Source organism: Leucoraja erinacea, chromosome 2 (assembly GCF_028641065.1).
Source record: "Leucoraja erinacea ecotype New England chromosome 2, Leri_hhj_1, whole genome shotgun sequence".
Lineage (NCBI taxonomy): Eukaryota > Metazoa > Chordata > Chondrichthyes > Rajiformes > Rajidae > Leucoraja > Leucoraja erinaceus.
In genome coordinates, this window is record NC_073378.1 from 132,541,221 (window position 1) to 132,561,333 (window position 20,113).

General features: G+C 46.5%; 1 protein-coding gene across 1 annotated transcript in view; it reads left to right on the plus strand.

The window, feature by feature from the left end:
* cpsf1 (cleavage and polyadenylation specific factor 1) overlaps nucleotides 1-20,113 on the plus strand; it is an 86,980-nt gene that overhangs the window by 42,251 nt on the left and 24,616 nt on the right. Inside the window, exons 15-22 of the mRNA XM_055665526.1 lie at nucleotides 156-230; nucleotides 535-615; nucleotides 3,665-3,766; nucleotides 6,159-6,269; nucleotides 7,522-7,663; nucleotides 8,242-8,420; nucleotides 13,603-13,739; nucleotides 15,629-15,806. Coding sequence (XP_055521501.1) covers nucleotides 156-230; nucleotides 535-615; nucleotides 3,665-3,766; nucleotides 6,159-6,269; nucleotides 7,522-7,663; nucleotides 8,242-8,420; nucleotides 13,603-13,739; nucleotides 15,629-15,806 — 1,005 coding nt within the window. The remainder of the gene's footprint in view (nucleotides 1-155; nucleotides 231-534; nucleotides 616-3,664; nucleotides 3,767-6,158; nucleotides 6,270-7,521; nucleotides 7,664-8,241; nucleotides 8,421-13,602; nucleotides 13,740-15,628; nucleotides 15,807-20,113) is intronic.

The window sequence follows — 20,113 nt, forward strand, 5'->3', positions numbered from 1 at the left end:
ATGATGGTGTGAAAGGCTGTATTATATGTTCTTGCCACAGTATGGGCTTAAACTCCCAATTTGAATCGCGATGCATGTACTGATTGTGTTTTGAAAATCTGCCAGAGTTCCAGTTATGCTGATGACGTAGTAGTTCACCCACTGTTTCCCTGCAGGTCTGCGACAGCATATTGAACGTTGGTCCTTGTGTAAATGCTTCAATGGGAGAACCTGCCTTCCTTTCCGAAGAGGTGAGTGAGAATTGGTTGCTAAGAAGAATGTCTTTAAACTGGAGCGGTGCAAACATAGATTTACCAAGATATTATTGGATCTGGAAGTATTAACTTCTAAGGATAGGCTGGTCTTTTCTTCCTGGAGCACAAGAGGCTGAAAGGTGACTATGGAAGTTTATAAAATCACGAGGGGCAAAGGTAAAGACAATTCTGCAGTGTAGGGGGGAGATCCATACAGTGTTTCTGAGCATACGTTGTGCATGTGTTCTTTCTTACATTCTGTCCTGGTTGCATTTTGTCTAACCTTTCAATTCAATTTTAGTTTCAGAATAATCCAGAACCTGACCTGGAGATAGTTGTATGTTCGGGGTACGGGAAGAATGGTGCACTCTCCGTTCTACAGGTAATGGGTTGCTCTCAACTTAGATACTGACCAAGCTTTGCATCTGACATACAAGCCCTGCCAGCCTCTGTCTATTTGCATTTGTTGTCTTATAAATGTGCTCCAACCTGTGCTCATCTCTTTTCTCCAAAGTACAGTTTCCAGACCAAAACCATAGAATCTCTTACTTCGCTCTGTGATTTATCTCTTCTCTTCTTTCTAACCTAACCCTCCATGGACTTTGTTCATCCCACAGATTTCTCACATTATAAGAACAGCTATTCCCATAACGAGTCAAGGAGATTATTTAATGCTGAGTTTCTCCAGCACTTTTGTCTACCTGAGATTATTTAAATAGAGCCTCGTCTGATCTGGAAAAGCACAGAATCGATTGAGAGTTTGAACTGTATTAGCTGATCTTAACTGCAATGTTTTGTCCTGATTTTCACAACTCTCTTGAGAATTTGAGGCCATTTTGTTTCAAAACTGCCACCAGCATTCACTAAAGTCAGAGCTGTTTGATATAAAGATACAGCACAGAAACGGGTCCCACAGCTCACTGAGTCTGCATCAACCTCCCACCTACACTGTAGGAGGCTGAGCGATGACCCAATGGTGCTGCTAAACATGATAAGGGCATAAATAAGTCTTTCCCCCTGAAATTGGTGTGTGTAAAAATATAGGCCAAAGGTTTAAGGTAAGAGGGGAAATATTTCAAAGGGACCTGACGGGGCAATTTTTAATTACACAGTGGGTATTTGGAAGGGGCTACCAGAGGAGGTGATGGAAATGGATACAATTACAACATTTAAAAGACATTTGATCCACTATATGGATAGGAAAGGCTTCGAGGGAAATGGGCCGCATGCAAGCAATTGGGATTAGCTCAGTAAGTCACCTAGATCAGCGCGGATGAATTGGGCTGTAGGGCCCGTTTCCGTGCTGTATAACTCTTGGTTTGCACCCAGCTACTATCTGCTATAGTGAGACATTACTGTGGCAGACCCTGGTGTCACTGGTGCTATATTAAATCTTGGGATTACCAGGACTATATCAGAGATCATTGGTAAAGTCTGTGAACACCCAAGGATAGGCGTTTTACTCGACTGACTCTTTGACAAGTAGTGGAATTCTGAAGATGGCCGTTTATCCTTGGCTATGAGACGTGGGAGATTTTATTATGCTTGCACATCCATGTTGTTGTTACCTGCAGACTTGACCCTAGCTATCCTTCCTTATTCTTGTCAGTGTTTTTATTTGGGACGGTATGCATGGTGTGCCAGCATCCCTTAAACTTTAAACATCATTATTTTGTTTCAGGATATGTGACGTGATTTTATTAATCATCTGCACCAGACAACTTTTGATGCATAAACTTTTGATTCTCATACAATGCTGCTAAGGATCCATTTGTTTATCGATCCTGTACTTGCTGATCAATGTGGGCTTCCTGTCGAACAGCACCTTGAGATTAAAATGGCCTATTTTGTATCCCTCCATTGTTTATAGCCTGCCCTGGCCTCCTCTGCCTCTAGACTTGTGTCCCTCCATGCCACCACTACACCGGTAATCCTAGTGTCATTGCCTTCCCCGATTTGAATGGCTGCAACAGTGCTGTGCCTTCAACTACAAGGAATGCAAGCACTGGATTTCACTCTGGGTCACAGAGATCACGGTAGTCGATGCTAATTATTTGTCAGTCCAGAGAAACATGCAGCAGCTATCATAAACTAGAGTGTAGTTACCGTCTCCCAGCCTATTTCATTGCGACCCTGTAATTTGAAAATAATCTGCACTTTCTTTGTATGTGTAATGCTACGACACTAACATTATGTTCTACACTCTGGTATTTTTCTCCTTGCGCTACCTGTTGTACATGAGAGTGACTCGATTGTACTCGTGCGATATGATTTGACTGGATAGCGCACACAGGGTGACGTTTTTCACAGTATCTCGGTACATGGGATAATAATAACCCAGCAACAGTAATGGTGTCTGGTTGACCTGAGAATCGATTTACGTGTTGAGAACTATATACTGCACTCTGTGTCTTCCCTTTTTGCTCTGCCTATTGTACTTGAGTTTGAACTGATGTATCTATGTACGGTATATCTGATCTGTTTAGAAAGTCTGCAAAACAAAGCTCTTCAGTGTACATGTGACAATAATAAACCTAAACCTCAACCTCCCCACAAACCGCTGGAGTAACTCAGCGGGACAGGCAGCATCAAGCAGTTGTACAGGGCTCTGGTGAGACCACATCTGGAGTATTGCGTACAGTTTTGGTCTCCTAATTTGAGGAAGGACATCCTTGTGATTGAGGCAGTGCAGCGCAGGTTCACAAGATTGATCCCTGGGATGGTGGGGACTGTCATATGAGGAAAGATTTGAAAAGACTAGGCTTGTATCCATTGAAGTTTAGAAGGATGAGGGGGATCTTATGGAAACATATAAAATTATAAAAGGACTGGACAAGCTAGATGTAGGAAAAATGTTCGGAATGTTGGTCGAGTCCAGAACCAGGGGCCACAGTCTTAGAATAAAGGGGAGGCCATTTAAGTGAGGTGAGAAAAAACTTTTTCACCCAGAGAGTTGTGAAGTTGTGGAATTCCCTGCCACAGGGGGCAGTGGAGGCCAAATCACTGGATGGATTTAAGAGAGAGTTAGATAGAGCTCTAGGGGCTAGTGGAATCAAGGGATATGGGGAGAAGGCAGGCACGGGTTATGGATTGGGGATGATCAGCTGTGATCACAATGAATGGCCTCCTCCTGCACCTATTTTCTATGTCTATGGACGAGGTGTTGTTTCAGGTCAGGACCCTTCTGCCACATCACCTATCCACACTCTCCAGAGATGCTGTCAGACCTGCTGAGTTACTCCAGCACTTTGTCCTTTTTTTGTGTTAACCAACATCTGCAGTTCCTTGTATCCACAAGTTACCTACATTATCCCTTAGTAGCAGTCCTTTGGAATTGACATGCCTGGTGGGTAGAGAAAGTGACGCGCCAGAGGACATCCAATGGTAAGAACTGCGTGAAGCAAGCTAACCTGTGCCTTTTCTTCAAACAGCGAAGTATCCGGGCTCAGGTGGTCACGACCTTCGAGCTTCCAGGTTGCCACGACATGTGGACCGTTATTGCCTCTGCTGTGAAAGATGAAGTGAACACAAAGGTATGCAGTACGATACTTATTTGCATTTCTTTCCAGTTTTGACCCAACAGACTATTTAAGTTCTTACTCCCAGCCGGTAGAGCCTCTGTCACTGTGACGTGGTCGGCCGAAGGGCCCCGTTTCTGTACTGTATGATTCTATGGTGAAAGTTGGGAGCGCATGAACATTTCTTTTGAAATGGACAGAAGCATGTCATAGGATTTAGTTTTAAATGTTTGCAATGAAGTGATCCATTTGGGTATTAACGAGGTATGCAGGTTGATGACAAAAGTGGTCGCCTAATCTGCACTTGGGCTCACCGATATAGAGGAGGCCACTTTCAGAGCCTGGCTTTATTTTTCAAACAGATTGCTGTTCTCCAACCCACTGGAGGGTGATGTTTCAATCTGTGATTGATTTTGGCTGAATAATCGATAGATTTATTGTAAAAGTGTTCATTATAAATTGTTCTGATTAAATTGGCTCACAAGGATTTATGTTCCCATAGGAATCAGACCCTTAGTTAGTTGGTTTATTCCTTGCATGTTAACAAAGGGTACTCTGTCTTTACTTTGAATGTCCCAGGTTCCACTGGTGACCTAATTCATATGTGGAACAGCTTCTGGGGACCAGTATAGTCGAAGCTGCGAAAAATAGTTGCTGGAATCTCAAAATTCTTAGTGTGATTGTTGTACTACCATGATTACTATCGGCTTCAAACAGACTTGCATGTCAATGTGAGGTGCAGGAAGCTAGCATTTACATGGCACCTTTCAGTTTAGTTTAGAGATACAGCGCGGAAACAGGCCTTTCGGCCCACTGAGTCCGCGCTTACCAGCGATCCCCACGCACTAACACTATCCTACACACGCTAGGGACAAGGTACATTTATACCAAACCAATTAACCTACAAACTTGTACGTCTTTGGAGTGTGGGAAGAAATCAAAGATCTTGGAGAAAACCCACGGGGAGAACGTACAAACTCCGTGCAACAGCACCCGTGGGTGGGACCGAACCCAGGTCTCGACTACAAGGCAGTAGCTCTACCACTGCGCCACCATGCTGTCCTAAAGGTGTTTTAAAGATGCCATGAGGGTTGGTGCTGGATTTGGTCTGTATCTGTGCTGTACGACTCCATGACTTTATAACTCTAACAGTGCAGTGAAATGAGTCAGCACTGCTCAGCAGTTGTTCCCACAGCCTATTAGTGTCATAGAGGCAGCCCTCTTCATCATACAAGCTGGCTTCCCTCTCCCGTCAACTCCATCCACATGTCACACTGCCTCGGGAAAGCAGCCAGCATAATCATGGATCGCTCATACCGTGGTCATTCCCTCTTCTCTTTTCTCCTGGATTCAAATGTAGATTGACACAACATGCTGGAGTAATTCAGGACAGGCAGCATCTCTGGAGAGACGAAATGGGTGATATTTCGGGTCGAGACCCTTCTTCAGACTCAAATGTTGATCATTGCTTGACTAGTTTTAATAACAAAATCTATAATGCCACATCATTTAACGGCCAAAATTGTAATTGGCTCCATCTGATAGAAATATATAACATTTTGGGAGGCCTGGATAGGGCAGACAGAAGCTTTTTATCCAGGGTGGAAATGTGATAGATTGATGGTGAGAGGAGCAATATTAAAAGTAGATATGTGTGGCAGGTTTTTCTACACAGGGTGCCTGAAACGTGTTACCAGGGTTCTGGTGGAGGCAGATATATGACAGTTGTGTTTGAGGCTTTTAGATAGGTGCAGGACTCAGGACTTCCCTAAACTAATTAATTAATTTAGAGTATAACTAATTAATCCATGTACAGTCAGATCACAATTCAAATATATGGAATTGCCAATTCACCTATAAGTTGAACAATTGTTAGTCGGAATAAAACAGCTCAATCCATATACGCAGCATCCTTTGTGTTTATAATGTTTTTTTTTTTTTTAAAGTTGCCTCTTGGGTGCTTTTTTAAATCTCTCTCTCCCCCCCCCCCCCCCCCCCCCCCCCCCCCCCCCCCACCTTAGCGTATGCCCTCTAGTTTTCGATTCCTTATCCTGGAGAAAACACTGGATTTTCACCTTATCTATGTTCCTCATGGTTTTGTAAACCTCTGTAGGTCTTCCCTCGGCCTCCTCCACTCCAGGGATAAATGGCCCAGCCTATTCATGTTCTCCAGAAAGGTCGCCTGACCCGCTGAGTTACTCCAGCACTTTGTGTGTTTTTTTGTAAACCAACATCTGCAGTTCCTTGTTTCTATTTCTTCAGCCTTTAGTTTAGTGATACAGCCCATCCAACTTCTTCCTATAGCTCAAACCTTCCAAACCTTGTTAAATGCTTGCTTTTATTTTTGCCGTTTATGCAAAACCTAAACTATTTCTTTCTGATCCTCAACTCATTGTTCTTTACTCAGGATCAAACGGGTGATGGCGAGAAGGCAGAGAAAGACTCCAAAGAGGTCACTCCAGAGGAAGATGGGAAGAAACATGGTTTCCTCATTTTGAGTCGAGAGGATTCAACAATGGTAGGTCTTGTTCTACACTTCCTTTTATCCCTAGAGGCATGGACACGAGAGACTGCAGGTGCTGGAACCTGTTGGGTCAGGCAACAACTGTGAACAACAGGCAACTTCCTGACCTGAAATGTCATCAGTCTATTCACCACCACAGTTGCCACCTGACCAGCTGGCTCCAGCATTTGTTTTTTTTGTCTCTCTTGAAGTGTTGTAAAAATAACATTTTGTTCCTTGTGCAATTGTGTCGCCCAAAAGAGACTTTTATATTCGGTCCGTGAACTGTCTTGCACTTTACTGTTCCTGAACTGAACAGTTATCTAGCACTTGCTCTTATGTAACGGCTTTCACAAACCCACTTGATGTTCTACACCACTTTAAGTAACATTTTTGAAGTGTAATCACTGTTATAAAAGATGAAATTCATTGCTAATTTATACCCAGCAGACTGCCAGCATTGGGAGTCGCATTTGAGCAGACTAAATCCTTTAGTGTTTTTTGTTGAAGGATGAATAATGGCAGGTATCTCATGGCAGCTCGCCACTTTCGACACTTACCTGGGGTTGTGGTTTCTTTGAAAGCCAGTCCCTGTTCCCCAAGCGGACTGCAGTGTCAGTTTAGGTCAGCCAGTTGAATGTCGTCTGTATAGCAACCAGAACTGCACAATACTCTGCATATGGTCTTCCAACATCTTTTGCAGCTGTAACCTAACTTCCCACCTCCTGGTCCTCGTACCCTGACCGATGGAGGGAAGAGTGCCAAGTACCTGCTTCACCACCTTATCTACTTGTCTCGCCACTTCATGGAACAATGTTCTTGCACCTCTAGGTATAATTCTACCACACTCCCCTGGGCGCTGCCATTTGGCTGCACGTCCTGCCCTGAGTGTCTTTCCAAAATGCCACACCTCGTATTAGCTGAATCGAACTCCATTCAGCCACTGTAGAAACAGATGCTGGTTTATACCAAAGACACACACACAGCGCAGGAGTAACTCAGTGGGTCAGGTAGCATCTCTGGAGAAAGAGAATAGGTGACATTTTGGGTTGGCACCCTTCTTCATACACAATGAGGGGATCCGACCCGAAATGTCACCTTACCTCAGTCTCCACAGTTACTGGCTGACCCCGCTGAGGTACTCCAGCATGTTGTGCCTACCCATTCAGACAGCTGCTGGGAGAGTTATTTCTGAACCACACCTGACGCTAGTTCAATAAGGGTGTTCACACCAGTTTGTCTGTGTTTTCCTCTCCTCCAATGGCAGATACTACAGACCGATCAGGAAATCATGGAGCTGGATGCCAGTGGTTTTGCCACACAGGGGCCGACCATTTTTGCAGGCAACATCGGAGACAATAAATACATTGTGCAGGTTTCGCCGCTGGGAATTCGCTTGCTGGAAGGTGGTGAGTAAATTCTCATACCCAATGGATGCAGCCTTAATCCTTGGCAATATTAATACAGGCATTCATTCCTAATTTGTATGGCAGATACTAACCCATTGGAGCTCTTTCTAAACCTGGTTCCAAGTTACCTATGAATGCAGATCAGCTGGGGTGTTGGCATTTTAGCCTGTGCAGTGACTTTACTCCAGAGCTACAGCAAGGAAACACCAAGTCCAACCAGCGACCACCCCTTACTCGGCTCACCAAGTCCAACCAGCGATCGACCCTTACAATACCACTATTCTACTAGCTAGGGGTACTTTGCAATTTGCAGAAGCCAATTAACCTATAAACCGGGACATCTGTGCAGTGTGGGAGGAAACCGGGGCACCTGGAGAAAACCCATGTGGCTACCGGGGGAACATACAAACTTCGTGCAGACAGCAGCCATTGTCAGGATCAAACTCTGGTCCCTAGCCTTGTGAGGCAGCAACTCTACCGCTGCGCCACGATGTCGCCGGTGGCAGTGCAGTTTTAGTTGAACTGCTCCCATTCCAATGTTTGCTGCTTCTGAATAACTCTTTGCTCTGTTACCTCAGTGAACCAGCTGCACTTCATTCCCGTGGACCTGGGCTCGCCGATAATGCACTGTGCGGTGTGCGATCCCTATGTGGTGATAATGAGTGGGGAAGGGCAGGTCACGATGTTTGTTCTGAAGCCAGACGCATATGGTGGAAATATCCACAGACTGACCATGCAGAAGCCGCAGATACACATGGTGAGTGCCTTTATTTTTAGTAATTTTGAATGGAAACAGGCCCTTTAGCCCACCGACTCCGTGCCGACCATCGATTAGCATTCATACTAGTTCTATGTTATCCCACTTTCTCATCCACTCCCTTAACACCAGGGGCAATTCACAGAGGCCAATTAACATGCAAACCCACACGTTGGAAAACATGCACACTCCCTGCAAACAGCTCCTGAGGTCAAGAAGTTTAAAGGTGATGTGCTGAGCAAGTTATTTTTACAGAGAATGGTAGATAAATGGAAAGTCCTTCAGAGGTGGGGATGGAAGCAGATACGATAATGCCATTTAAGAGGACTTTAGATAGGCGCACAGATATGCAGGGAATGGAAGAATGTGGATTGGGTGGAGGCAGAGGAGATTAGTTTAACTTGGCATCATGTATGGCATGGATTTTCTGGGCCAAAAGGCCTGTTCCTGTGTTGTACTTCTACATTAACCACCAGTTGTGTGCTACCTGCAAAACACTGTACTAAATGAAGCTCGGGAAACGAGAACTCTGTAAATCCCCTGACCCACTTTCACGGCCTAATTGGCGATCTCTGCCGAGTTTGCCCGTGACTCGTACTCGCAGCATGGTCGCCACGAGATCATAGGAGGTCTTCGTAACTCTTCCTCATGCTCGTGAGTGGTCTCCGCGTACTGGTGGCCTCAAGTAGGTCGCGGCGTTTTTTCCAGCCTGATAAAAAATGTCCACAAGTGAAAAAAAGGTCGGCATGGAACAAATTGATACTTTTTACTGGTAGGTAGGTCGTAATAGGTCGTGATGTTAGTTTAGGTAGTCGTAGGTCGGTAACTGGCCCGAGAAAAAAATGCAAACATGACATCATTTTATCATGTGATCATTTTCCACTCGTAGCTAGTCATAGTTGGTCTTAGGTGGGGAAGACTGAGGTCGAGGGGGGTCGTAGGAGGTCTTTTACTTTGTTGAGTCAACACGACCTTGACATTTTTTTCAACTCGTCTAGGGTCTTCTAAACTCGTGGATTAGGTCGTCCAAGTGGGACAGGCCCTTAACTAATCTTCCCCAGAATGAGAAAACTTAGAAGTCGCAGAGAGATGCAGCGTGGGAACGGGCCCTTTGGTCCACTGAGGTCATGCTGACTATTGACTATATAACAGTGCAGCCCAGGAACAGGCGCTTCCACCCATGGTGTCTGTTCTGATCATAATGCCAATCTAAACGGTGGCCGGCGGTAGGGTTGCTGCCTTGCAGCTCTTGCAGTGCCCGATACCCGGGTTCCATCCTGACTAAGAGTTCTGTCTGTACGGAGTTTGATTGCACTCCCCGTGACCTGCGTGGGTTTTCTCCGAGATCTTCGGTTTCCTCTCACGCTCCAAAGACCTACAGGCATGTAGGTAAATTGGCTTTGTATGAGTGTAAATTGTCTCTGGTGTTTGTAGGGTTGTGTTAGTGTGCTGGGATCACTGGTTGTTGTGGACCCGGTGGGGCGAAGGGCCTGTTTCCGTGCCGTATCTCCAAACTAAACTAATCCCCTCTGCCTGCACATGACCCTCATCCCTCCAGGAGTCATTAGAAGAGACTGGATAGGCTGGGACTATTTTCCTTGGAGCATTGGAGTTTTGACAGGTGACCTTGCAGAGATGTAGGAATCATGAGGGCCATGGATAACGTGAATGGTCACAGGGTAGAGGAGATTAAAACTGGAAGGTGGGAAGGGAGAGATTTAAAGTGATATGATGGGCACATTTTTCCACAGTGGAGATTGGATATATGAAATGAGCTGCCTGGGGAAGTGGATGAGGAAGGTAGAATAACATTTGAGACATTTGGACAAGTACGTGGCCAGGAAAGGTTGAGAGGAATATGGGCCAGGCATGGGCATGTGAGACTAGCACAAGGAAGCAATTTAGTCGACATAGACAAGTTGGGCCGAAAGGCCTAATTCCGTACTGCATGATTATGAAAATCTAACGATCCTTGTGGAATACATGGAGAGCGTTTGATCATTCAAGAATCTACAGTTTAAATTCTTACTTGCTGCAGCTTTGCGGGTGCACTAAACGCAACAAGAAGTGGGTCACGTCTGCCATTTCCTCGTCCTTTGACAATATGTTCCCATGTATTGCGCAAGGATTGTCATAGTCATGCAGTATGTAAACAGGCCCTTTTCCCCAACTTGTCTATGCCGACTTGCATCCTTGAGCTAATCTCTTATACCTGTGCCTGGCCCATATCCCTCTGAAACTTTGCTAGCCATTTACCAGTCCCAATACAACAACTAACTATCCAGTAAATTATCGATTATACTATAGGTAAACTAGACTACAATAGTGCGACCTTGGTATTCAAAGTCCATGATAGACAAAAGTGCTGGAGAAACTCAGCGGGTGAGGCAGCATCTATGGAGCAAAGGAAATAGGCAACGTTTCGGGCCAAAACCCTTCTTCAGACTTTTGTCTACCTTCGATTTTCCAGCATCTGCAGTTCCTTCTTGAACATTCAAAGTCAATAGTGGTTCGGTGCTGAGGTAGGATTGTGGTTAGGATTGTGCAGGGTGGTTCAAGAGCCTGACGGTTGATGGGAAGAAGCTGTTCTTGAACCTAGAGGCCATGATTCCCATTCAAAATTAAAGCCGAAAGAATTAAAGTGTCACTTCAACACTGATAGGAAATTAACTTGACGGCAGATTGGCGTGCTAAATAATGTGTAGGAAGGAACTGCAGATGCTGGTTTAAACCGAAGATGGACACAAAGTGCTGGAGTAACTCAGCGGGACAGGCAGCATCTCTGGAGAGGAATGGGTGACGTTTTGGGGTCGAGACCCTTCTTCAGTCTGACGCTGCTTCAGAGATGGTGTCTGTCCCGCTGAGTCACTCCATCACTTTGTGTCTATGGTGCTAAATAAGTTATTCAGACCAGGGGGGGTTGTGTTATAGAGAGATACAGCACCAATACAAGCAGATGGCACAGAGCCTGGAAGTGGTGAGGAGGATAGTAACAGTATGAAAGGATACAAGATAGGCTGGCTGACAGGGAGGCAAGAAGATGTGTGAAACGTTCGCTACTGGTTACAGACCCGGAGGACACAGATTTAAAACTCTGCAAAACAGACACTCAAGCACGTTAATCACTCGTTACGCAGATGTTGCCAGGACCCGGGAATCTGAGCTATAGGAAAGGGTTGGGCAGGCTAGGACTTTATTCCTTGGAGTGTAATTCAGTTCAGTTTATTGTCACGTGGACCGCAGTGCAGTGAAAAGCTTTTGTTGCGTGCTAACCAGTCAGCAGAAATACAACACATGATTACAATCGATCCATTTACTGTGTATAGAGACATGATAAGGGAATAACGTTTAGTGCAAGTTATAGCTTGGTATAGCCCGTGGGTCACCAAAGAGGTAGATAGTAGTTCAGCACTGCTCTCTGGATGCTGGGAAGAAACTGTCCCTGAATCGCTTCTATCCATTTTGCCTGATGGGAGAGGAGAGAAGAGGGAGTAGCCAGGGTGCGACTCATCCTTGATAATGCTGTTGGCCTTGCCGAGGCAGCGTGAGGTCTAAATGGAGTGAATAAAAGGGAGGTTAGTTTGTGTGATGATCTGGGCTGTGTCCACGATTCGCTACTATTTCCTGCGGTTTTGGATGGAGCTGTGCAGGAGACTGAGACATGAGGGATGAGTCTGCTGGCAAGTTCAAACAATAAATCAAAGATTTTATTGTAATTCAAAAATACACCAACAAATGCAAGTCTGAACAAACTTTCGTTGCATCTGGCTCACCGTGCAACATAAAATAACAAAAGGATAAAATAGATAATAGTGGCGGCACATTATATGGAATTCAAGTCTGATGGCTCAGGGGAAGAAGCTGTTGCAAAACCTGGCCGTTCTGCTCCTTATACTGCGATACCTTTTGCCCGAGGGCAGCAGAGTGAACAGTCCATGATGGAGATGTGTGGGGTCTTTTATAATGCTGTTGGCCTTGGACAAGCAACGTTTGCACGCAATGTCCCGAAGTGAAGGAAGAGAAGTCCCGATGATTTTTTCAGCCGTCCTCACCACACTCTGCACGGACTTCCAGTCGGAGGCTTTGCAGTCCCCAAACCAGACAGAGATGCAGCTGGTCAAAATGCTCTCTATGGTGCCCCTGTAGAATGTGGTGAGGACGGGATGGGGGAGGTGAGCTCTTCTCATCCGGCGCAGAAAGTGCAAATGCTGCTGCGCTCTCTTAACTAGTGATGCGATGTTTTGTGACCAGGTCAGACTGTTCGTGATCTGCACCCCCAGGAACTTAGTGCTTCTGACCAACTCCACATCGATGTCATTAATGTGTAGTGGTGTGTGACTGTCTTTGTTTTGTCAACATTCAGGATCAGATTGTTCGTGTTGCACCAGTTAATTTTCTATCTGCGTGGCTCTACTTCTATGAACCTTAATTTTAAAGGAGAACCGTGGCTTCCTGGCTAAAGAACTCTTCCCATCTATAGAAGTGTATAAAATCATGAGGGGAATAGATAGGGTGAATGCACTGTCTTTTACCCAGGGTAGGGGAATCAAGAGCCAGAGGACATGGGTTTAAGGTGAGAGGAGAAAGATTTATAAGAACCTGAGGGACAACTTTTTCACTGAGGGTAGTGGGTATATGGAACGGGCTGCTAGAGGAGGTAGTTGAGGCAGGTACATAGCAACATTTAAAAGACATTTGGACTGGTGCATGGATAGGAAAGGTTTAGTGGGATAGGGGGGAAATGTGACCAGGTGGGATTAGTATAGATGGGGCATCTTGGACGGTGTAGACCACCGGGCCTGTTTCCGTGCCGTATAACTGTGGCACACAGGTTGAGGAAAATGCTTCTTTTACTGGTAATTCCCACGTTGTAGAGAGTTTCAATCAGACACCCTGGAAAAAAAGGTGCTTGAGGGGGAAGAGTTTGCATCACATGGAAAGGCTGGGGAATGGGACTGAAGGCACCTTTTGGCTGAGGAATGGCATCGGCTCGATGGGCCGAATGGCTTCCCTTTGTGCCTTGACGGTTCTTTGATTACATACACAATTTATGCTCTGATATGTTCTTGCTTGCATGTTGAACTGAAACGATAGCATGGGCGTTGCACATAATGCTTGTTCTGATTCCATGCTGTGCTGGAATAGACTAACGTTCTTGCATTTTCAAACACGGCCTCTGCAGTTGTCGAAGGTGATAGCCCTGTGTGCGTATCGAGACATCAGTGGCATGTTCACCACGGAGAGCCGAGCCTCCGTCGCAAAGGAAGACAACATGAGAGGGAGTCAGTCAGAGTTGGAAACCATGATAACCAATATCAGGTAAGTTCAGTCTCAAGTACAGGAACAGTCATTGAATCATCTTTGCTTTTGTGCTCAGTGCCCCTGGATCCACCTGGCTTTTGAATGTTCCCAAGGAACAGAGCAGAATGTGCAGACAGGGACTAAATGGCAGTTTGAGGCATAGATTAAAAATAAGTGTTGTGGCAAAATGGCTCTTCCCCACCAGTTTCTCTGCTGTGCCCATTTTCCTGTATGATTCATCGTGAATTGAATAGACATTAGCTCGGCTGAATTTGGAGCATTGTGATGGACACAAAACGCTGGAGTAACTCAACGGTGGTAACTCAGGCAGCATCTTCAGATAGAAGGAATAGGGAACGTTTTGGGTCGAGACCCTTCTTCAGGCTGACAGTCCATGGAGTATTGTGTGCAGTTCTGATCACCGTGCCATAGTATGGATGAGATTAAGCTAGTGCGGGTGCAGAAAAGATTCACATGGATATGTTAAAACACTCTCATCAGTTCCAAGGTCTGAAGAAGGGTCTTGACCCGAAACGTCACCCATTCCTTCTCTCCAGAGATGCTGCCTGTCCCACTGAGTTACGCCAGCTTTTTGTGTCTATCTTCACATGGATGTAGTCTGGATTGGAGGGCTAGAGTTATCAGGCTGGAATAGACTGGGCCTGTTTTTCTCTGGAGCACAGGAGGCTGAGAGGTGGCGTGTTTGATATGTATAACATTGTGAGAGGCATAAATAAAGTCTGTTTCCCATGGGAGGGCTATTTAAAACTGGAGGGCACGGGTTTAAGGTGAGCAGGAGAATAACCATATAACAATTACAGCACGGAAACAGGCCATCTCGACCCTTCTAGTCCGTGCCGAACACGTATTCTCCCTAGTCCCATATACCTGCGGGTATGTTTAATGTGTGGTCGTAAAAGCAGGGTCTCGACCCAAAACATCACCCATCCCTTCTCTCCAGAGATACTCCAGTCCCGCTGAGTTACTCCAGCATTTTGTGTCGACCCAGGAGAATGTTTAAAGCAGATCTAAGCGGAAATGAAAATTTTCACAAAGAGTCATTGGTATCTGGAATGAACTGCCAGAGGAGGTGCTGGAGGCAGGAACAGTAACAGCAGTTGGGAGGCATCTGGAGAATTCAGTGGGCATGGATAGAGGGATTAATACAGGCAAGTGGGATTAGTATAGATAGACATGATGGTCAGCATGCATATGGTGGGCCGAAGGGTCTGATTCTATGCTGCACAGCTCTGTGACTTGAGGTCATGCAGTAGACAACTAGCTTTGCTGTTTTAATCCCGAAATAATCGGGAGCAGAGAATCGCTCTCTTCAGTTCCAACTCTTTCCAGTTCCAGTTCCGTACTCTCTAGAATTTAGGAGATTGAGGGGGGATCTTATAGAAACTTACAAAATTCTTAAGGGGTTGGACAGGCTAGATGCAGGAAGATTGTTCCCGATGTTGGGGAAGTCCAGGACAAGGGGTCACAGCTTAAGGATAAGGGGGAAATCCTTTAAAACCGAGATGAGAAGAACTTTTTTTCACACAGAGAGTGGTGAATCTCTGGAACTCTCTGCCGCAGAGGGTAGTTGAGGCCAGTTCATTGGCTATATTTAAGAGGGAGTTAGATGTGGCTAAGGGGATCAGAGGGTATGGAGAGAAGGCAGGTACGGGATACTGAGTTGGATGATCAGCCCTGATCATATTGAATGGCGGTGCAGGCTCGAAGGGCCGAATGGCCTACTCCTGCACCTAATTTCTATGTTTCTATGTTTCTAAGGTCTGAACTTGGCTACTGAGAGGAGGCTAGATGCGTCTGAGTTAACGCTTTGCTGATTAATTTCCTGGGCCGTGGCAGTCAAGGATTCTCGGTGCTTCACGTGTGTTGTTTTCACTTCCCGTCCACAGCACCACCGTGGACGATGAGGAGGAGATGCTGTACGGAGAGTCGGGGTCAGCAATCTTCAACCCTCCGAAGGAGGAGCCCAGCCGCACCTCCGTGCCCATGGCGGACAAAGAGCCGTCGCAATTCAAAATAGACCCCACAAACTGGTGCATGCTGGTGAGGGAGAACGGCGTGATGGAGGTGAGAATGGCACCTGTGCTGGCTTGCTGGGGGGGAGAAGGGGCAGGGAGAAACCTTGGGCCCAAGCAGTAAGAGCCACCCTGATGAATCTCCCACCCGTACTTGGCGGCACGATGGAGCAGCGGTAGAGTTGCTGCCTTACAGCGCCAAAGACCCGGGTTCCATCCCGACTACGGGCGCTGTCTGTACAGAGTTTGTACGTTCTCCCCGTCAGCGCACGGGTTTTCTCCAAGATCTTCGGTTTCCTCCCACATTCCAAAGACGTACAGGTTTGTAGGTTAACTGGCTTGGTATAAGTGTAAATTGTTCCTTGTGTGTAGGATAGTGCAAGTGTGCGGGGATTGCTGGTCGGCGTGGACTCGGTGGGCCGAAGGGCCTGTTTCCGCGCTGTATCTCTAAATTAAACTAGCTGGTAGTCAGAGGCTGTGCTAGCTGAACTCCCCCCCATGTTTTTTAACGTTGTCACGGGTGTTTAATTGTCATATGCACCCACAACAAAACAATGGAAATTCCTGCTTGCTGCATCTTAGCAGGCCCATTGGTTTAGTTTATTACTGTCACGTGTACCAAGGTACAGTGAAAAGTTTTTTGTTGCATGCTATCCAGTCAACGGAAAGACAATGCATGGTTACAATCAAGCCCTTCACAGTGAACGGATATCGGATAAAGGGAATAACATTTGGTGCACGATAAACTCAAAATGTCGGATTAAAGTTTCCAGTGAGGAAGATGAGACATCAGGACCGCTCTCCAACTGGTGATAGGACAGGCACTGTCCCAAAATCTGGAGGTGTCCGTTTTGAAACTTCTGTTCCTCTTACCGAATGGGAGAGGGGAGAAGAGGGAGTGACCGGGGTGACACTAGTTATTATTGATTATGCTGGTAGCAGCGTGAAGTGTAGATGGAGTCAATGGAAGGGAGGTTGGTTTGCACGATGCTCTGGGCTGCATCCACAACTCTGCAATTTCTTGGAGCTGTTCTCAAACAATGCTGTGGTGCATTCTGATAAAATGCTTTCCATTAACATAATAACATGCAAACAAATATACAATAATTTATGATGTAATAGCACTAATACTAGTTTGCAATAATGCTAAACCAAAGTCTGTAGTGCATCCATAAGGGCTGGAGTCCACAGAAGATCCTAATGCTGATGTAGTAGTTAATGCTGTGTTGCGTTCAAGAGCTTGATGAAGCTGCTCTTGAGCCTGGCAGCCATGGTTCTCTGTTCCTTCACCACTTTCCCAGTGGTAGTGTTGAGATGAGAGCGTGGCCAGGGTGGTGTGGATCTTTGAATCCAGAGTTATGACCCTGCATTATTCACCCACTTCATCCTCTGACCATTGATCACTGGATGCCTGTTGCTGCTGTGGGTTTGCAACAGCCTAGCAATAGTAATAATAATAATAATAATAACTTTATTTATAAAGCACTTTAAACAACTGCAGTTGCCACAAAGTGCTGTACATGAGAACTCATGGACAAGAAGTTATTACAAACCATTAAAAACCGTAAAACAAAGGAATATCAAACAGTAAAAATTAAAAGACATTAAAAGCACTAAAAACAGGAGCAATGTCTCAGCCAGTGTCGAAAGCCAGAGAATAAAAATGAGTTTTTAGGGTGGATTTGAAGATGGACAGTGAGGGGGCCTGTCTGATGTGCAACGGCAAGGTGTTCCAGAGTGCCGGAGCAGCAACAGAAAAGGCTCTATCCCCTCTGAGCTTCCGCTTAGACCTTGGTACCTCAAGGAGCAGCTGATCAGCTGACCTGAGGCACCGGGCAGGAGCATATAGGTGGAGCAGCTCAGAGAGGTAAGGCGGGGCAAGCCCATTCAACGATTTAAAAACAAATAAAATAATTTTAAAATGAACTCGAAAGTGCACTGGGAGCCAGTGAAGGGAGTAATGTGCTCCCTCTTTCGAATTCCGGTTAAGAGGCGAGCGGCAGCATTTTGAACCAGCTGGAGACGAGCCAATGAAGCTCGTGCAACTCCAGAGTAGAGCGCATTACAGTAATCCAGCCTAGATGTAATAAAGGCATGGATTACTGTTTCAAAATGCTGCCGCTCGAGAATGGGCTTCACCTTTGCCAGCTTCCTTAGGTGAAAGAAGCTGGACTTAACCACCGCGCCTATTTGTTTATCTAGTTTAAAATCACCGTCCATCCTAAAACCCAGGTTTAAAACTGTTGGCTTTACGGACAATGCCAGTGGACCCAAGTCAACAAAGGGAGGTTCACGGCAGCCATTGGGGCCAAACAAAATCACCTCTGTCTTTTTTTCATTAAGTCCCAGCAAGTAAGGGGCTCTCACAGCGGCAGGTATCAGGAGATACACCCTCCCCTCAGTGACCTATTCTAAAGGGGAAACGGCCCTGCCCGTGGCAATCTCTATCCATTCATACCTGATTGTACCAGGTGAATGACGGTGGTTCTGTGAGGAGACAACGCTCCCCTCTCGTGGAACAGAGCAGCCAAAGATGGACAAGAGGAGCAGGTTCAGGAGGAGCAATAATCAGCTGAGGCAGTGGGACTTCTGTGGTGAGATCGCTTGGGATGAGTGGATGAGCAGGATGACATGAATATCCTGGAGAGAGGCAGGCATTTCAGCTCATCATGTTTATGCTGACCATCAAGCACCTGTTTCCACACTAACTCTAACTCAAATCTCCATCAGCTCCCCACAATCTATCACCTTACCTACTCACTGGGAAAAATTACAGCAGACAATTAACCTGCCAGCCTGCAGGAGGTTACCAGACAGCACCCAAATAAAATCCACCAGGCATTTAAGAGAGTTTTTGGTAGGGACGTGGATATGGATTAAACACAGGCAGATTAGTTTTGGTTTTGGCATCATGTTCAGCGTGTGACATTATGGACTGAATGGCCTGTTCCGATGCCGTTCTGTTCTATGTTTGGAGGGATTAAGTTGGGAAAGGCTGGTGATGTAGAGCAAAGCTACGGGGTGAACTTGAAGTAGGTTCTAAAACCATGAGAGGTCAAGACAGGACAGACAGTCCCAACCTATTTCTCTGCATAGGAGTGTCTAAAGCTAGAGAGCCTTGGTTAAAATCAAAGGTAGACACACAATGCTGGCGTAACTCAGCAGGTCAGGCAGCATCTTTGGAGAGAAGGAATGTGTGACGTTTCGGGTCGAGACCCTTCTTCAGACTGATGGGTGAGAGGAGAAAGGTTTAGGTGGGATCTGAGGGGCATTTTTTCTCATAGGTGGTAGAGGCAGGTATAACATTTAAACCAACTTTTGTACAGGCACACGGATAGGACAGGCTTAGGATAAAATGGACCGACTGCAATTAAATTAACATGGCGTCATGTTCGGCACAGACATTATGGGCCGAACAGTCTGTTCCTGAGCTGTGCTGTTCTATGCCTCAGGGAGAACAGTCATGATTCGAGTCATGGTTGAGGGTTGAATCTGGGTGGCCTGTGCTGTGGGGCCGCAGTTCTCCTTACTGTGCCGCTGTGCCGCCCGCTCCTCATCAACCATCCACCGCTGAGCTTTCGGGGAGCAGCGACAATGACTTAACTCAGATTCAGTTTCAGATTCAATTTTAATTGTCATTGTCAGTGTACAGTACAGAGACAACGAAATGCATTTAGCATCTCCCTTGAAGAGCGACATAGCAAACGATTTGAATAAAAAAAATAATAAGTGTCCGGGGGGGGGGGGGGGGGGTCCGGGGGGGGGGGGGGGGGTGGGGGGTGGGGGGTGGGGGGGGGAGGGGGGGGGGGGGGGGGGGGGGGGGGGGGGAGGGGTGGGGGGGGGGGGGGGGGGGGGGGGGCGGTGATTGGCAGTCACCGAGGCACGTTGTTGAGTAGAGTGACAGCCGCCGGAAAGAAGCTGTTCCTCGACCTGCTGGTTCGGCAACGGAGAGACCTGTAGCGCCTCCCGGATGGTAGGAGGGTAAACAGTCCATGGTTGGGGTGAGAGCAGTCCTTGGCGATGCTGAGCGCCCTCCGCAGACAGCGCTTGCTTTGGACAGACTCAATGGAGGGGAGCGTGGAACCGGTGATGCGTTGGGCAATTTTCACCACCCTCTGCAATGCCTTCCGGTCGGAGACAGAGCAGTTGCCATACCATACTGTGATGCAGTTGGTAAGGATGCTCTCGATGGTGCAGCGGTAGAAGTTCACCAGGATCTGAGGAGACAGATGGACCTTCTTCAGTCTCCTCAGGAAGAAGAGACGCTGATGAGCCTTCTTGATCAGAGTAGAGGTATTGTGGGTCCAAGAGAGGTCATCGGAGATGTTGACTCCCAGGAACCTGAAGCTAGAAACACGT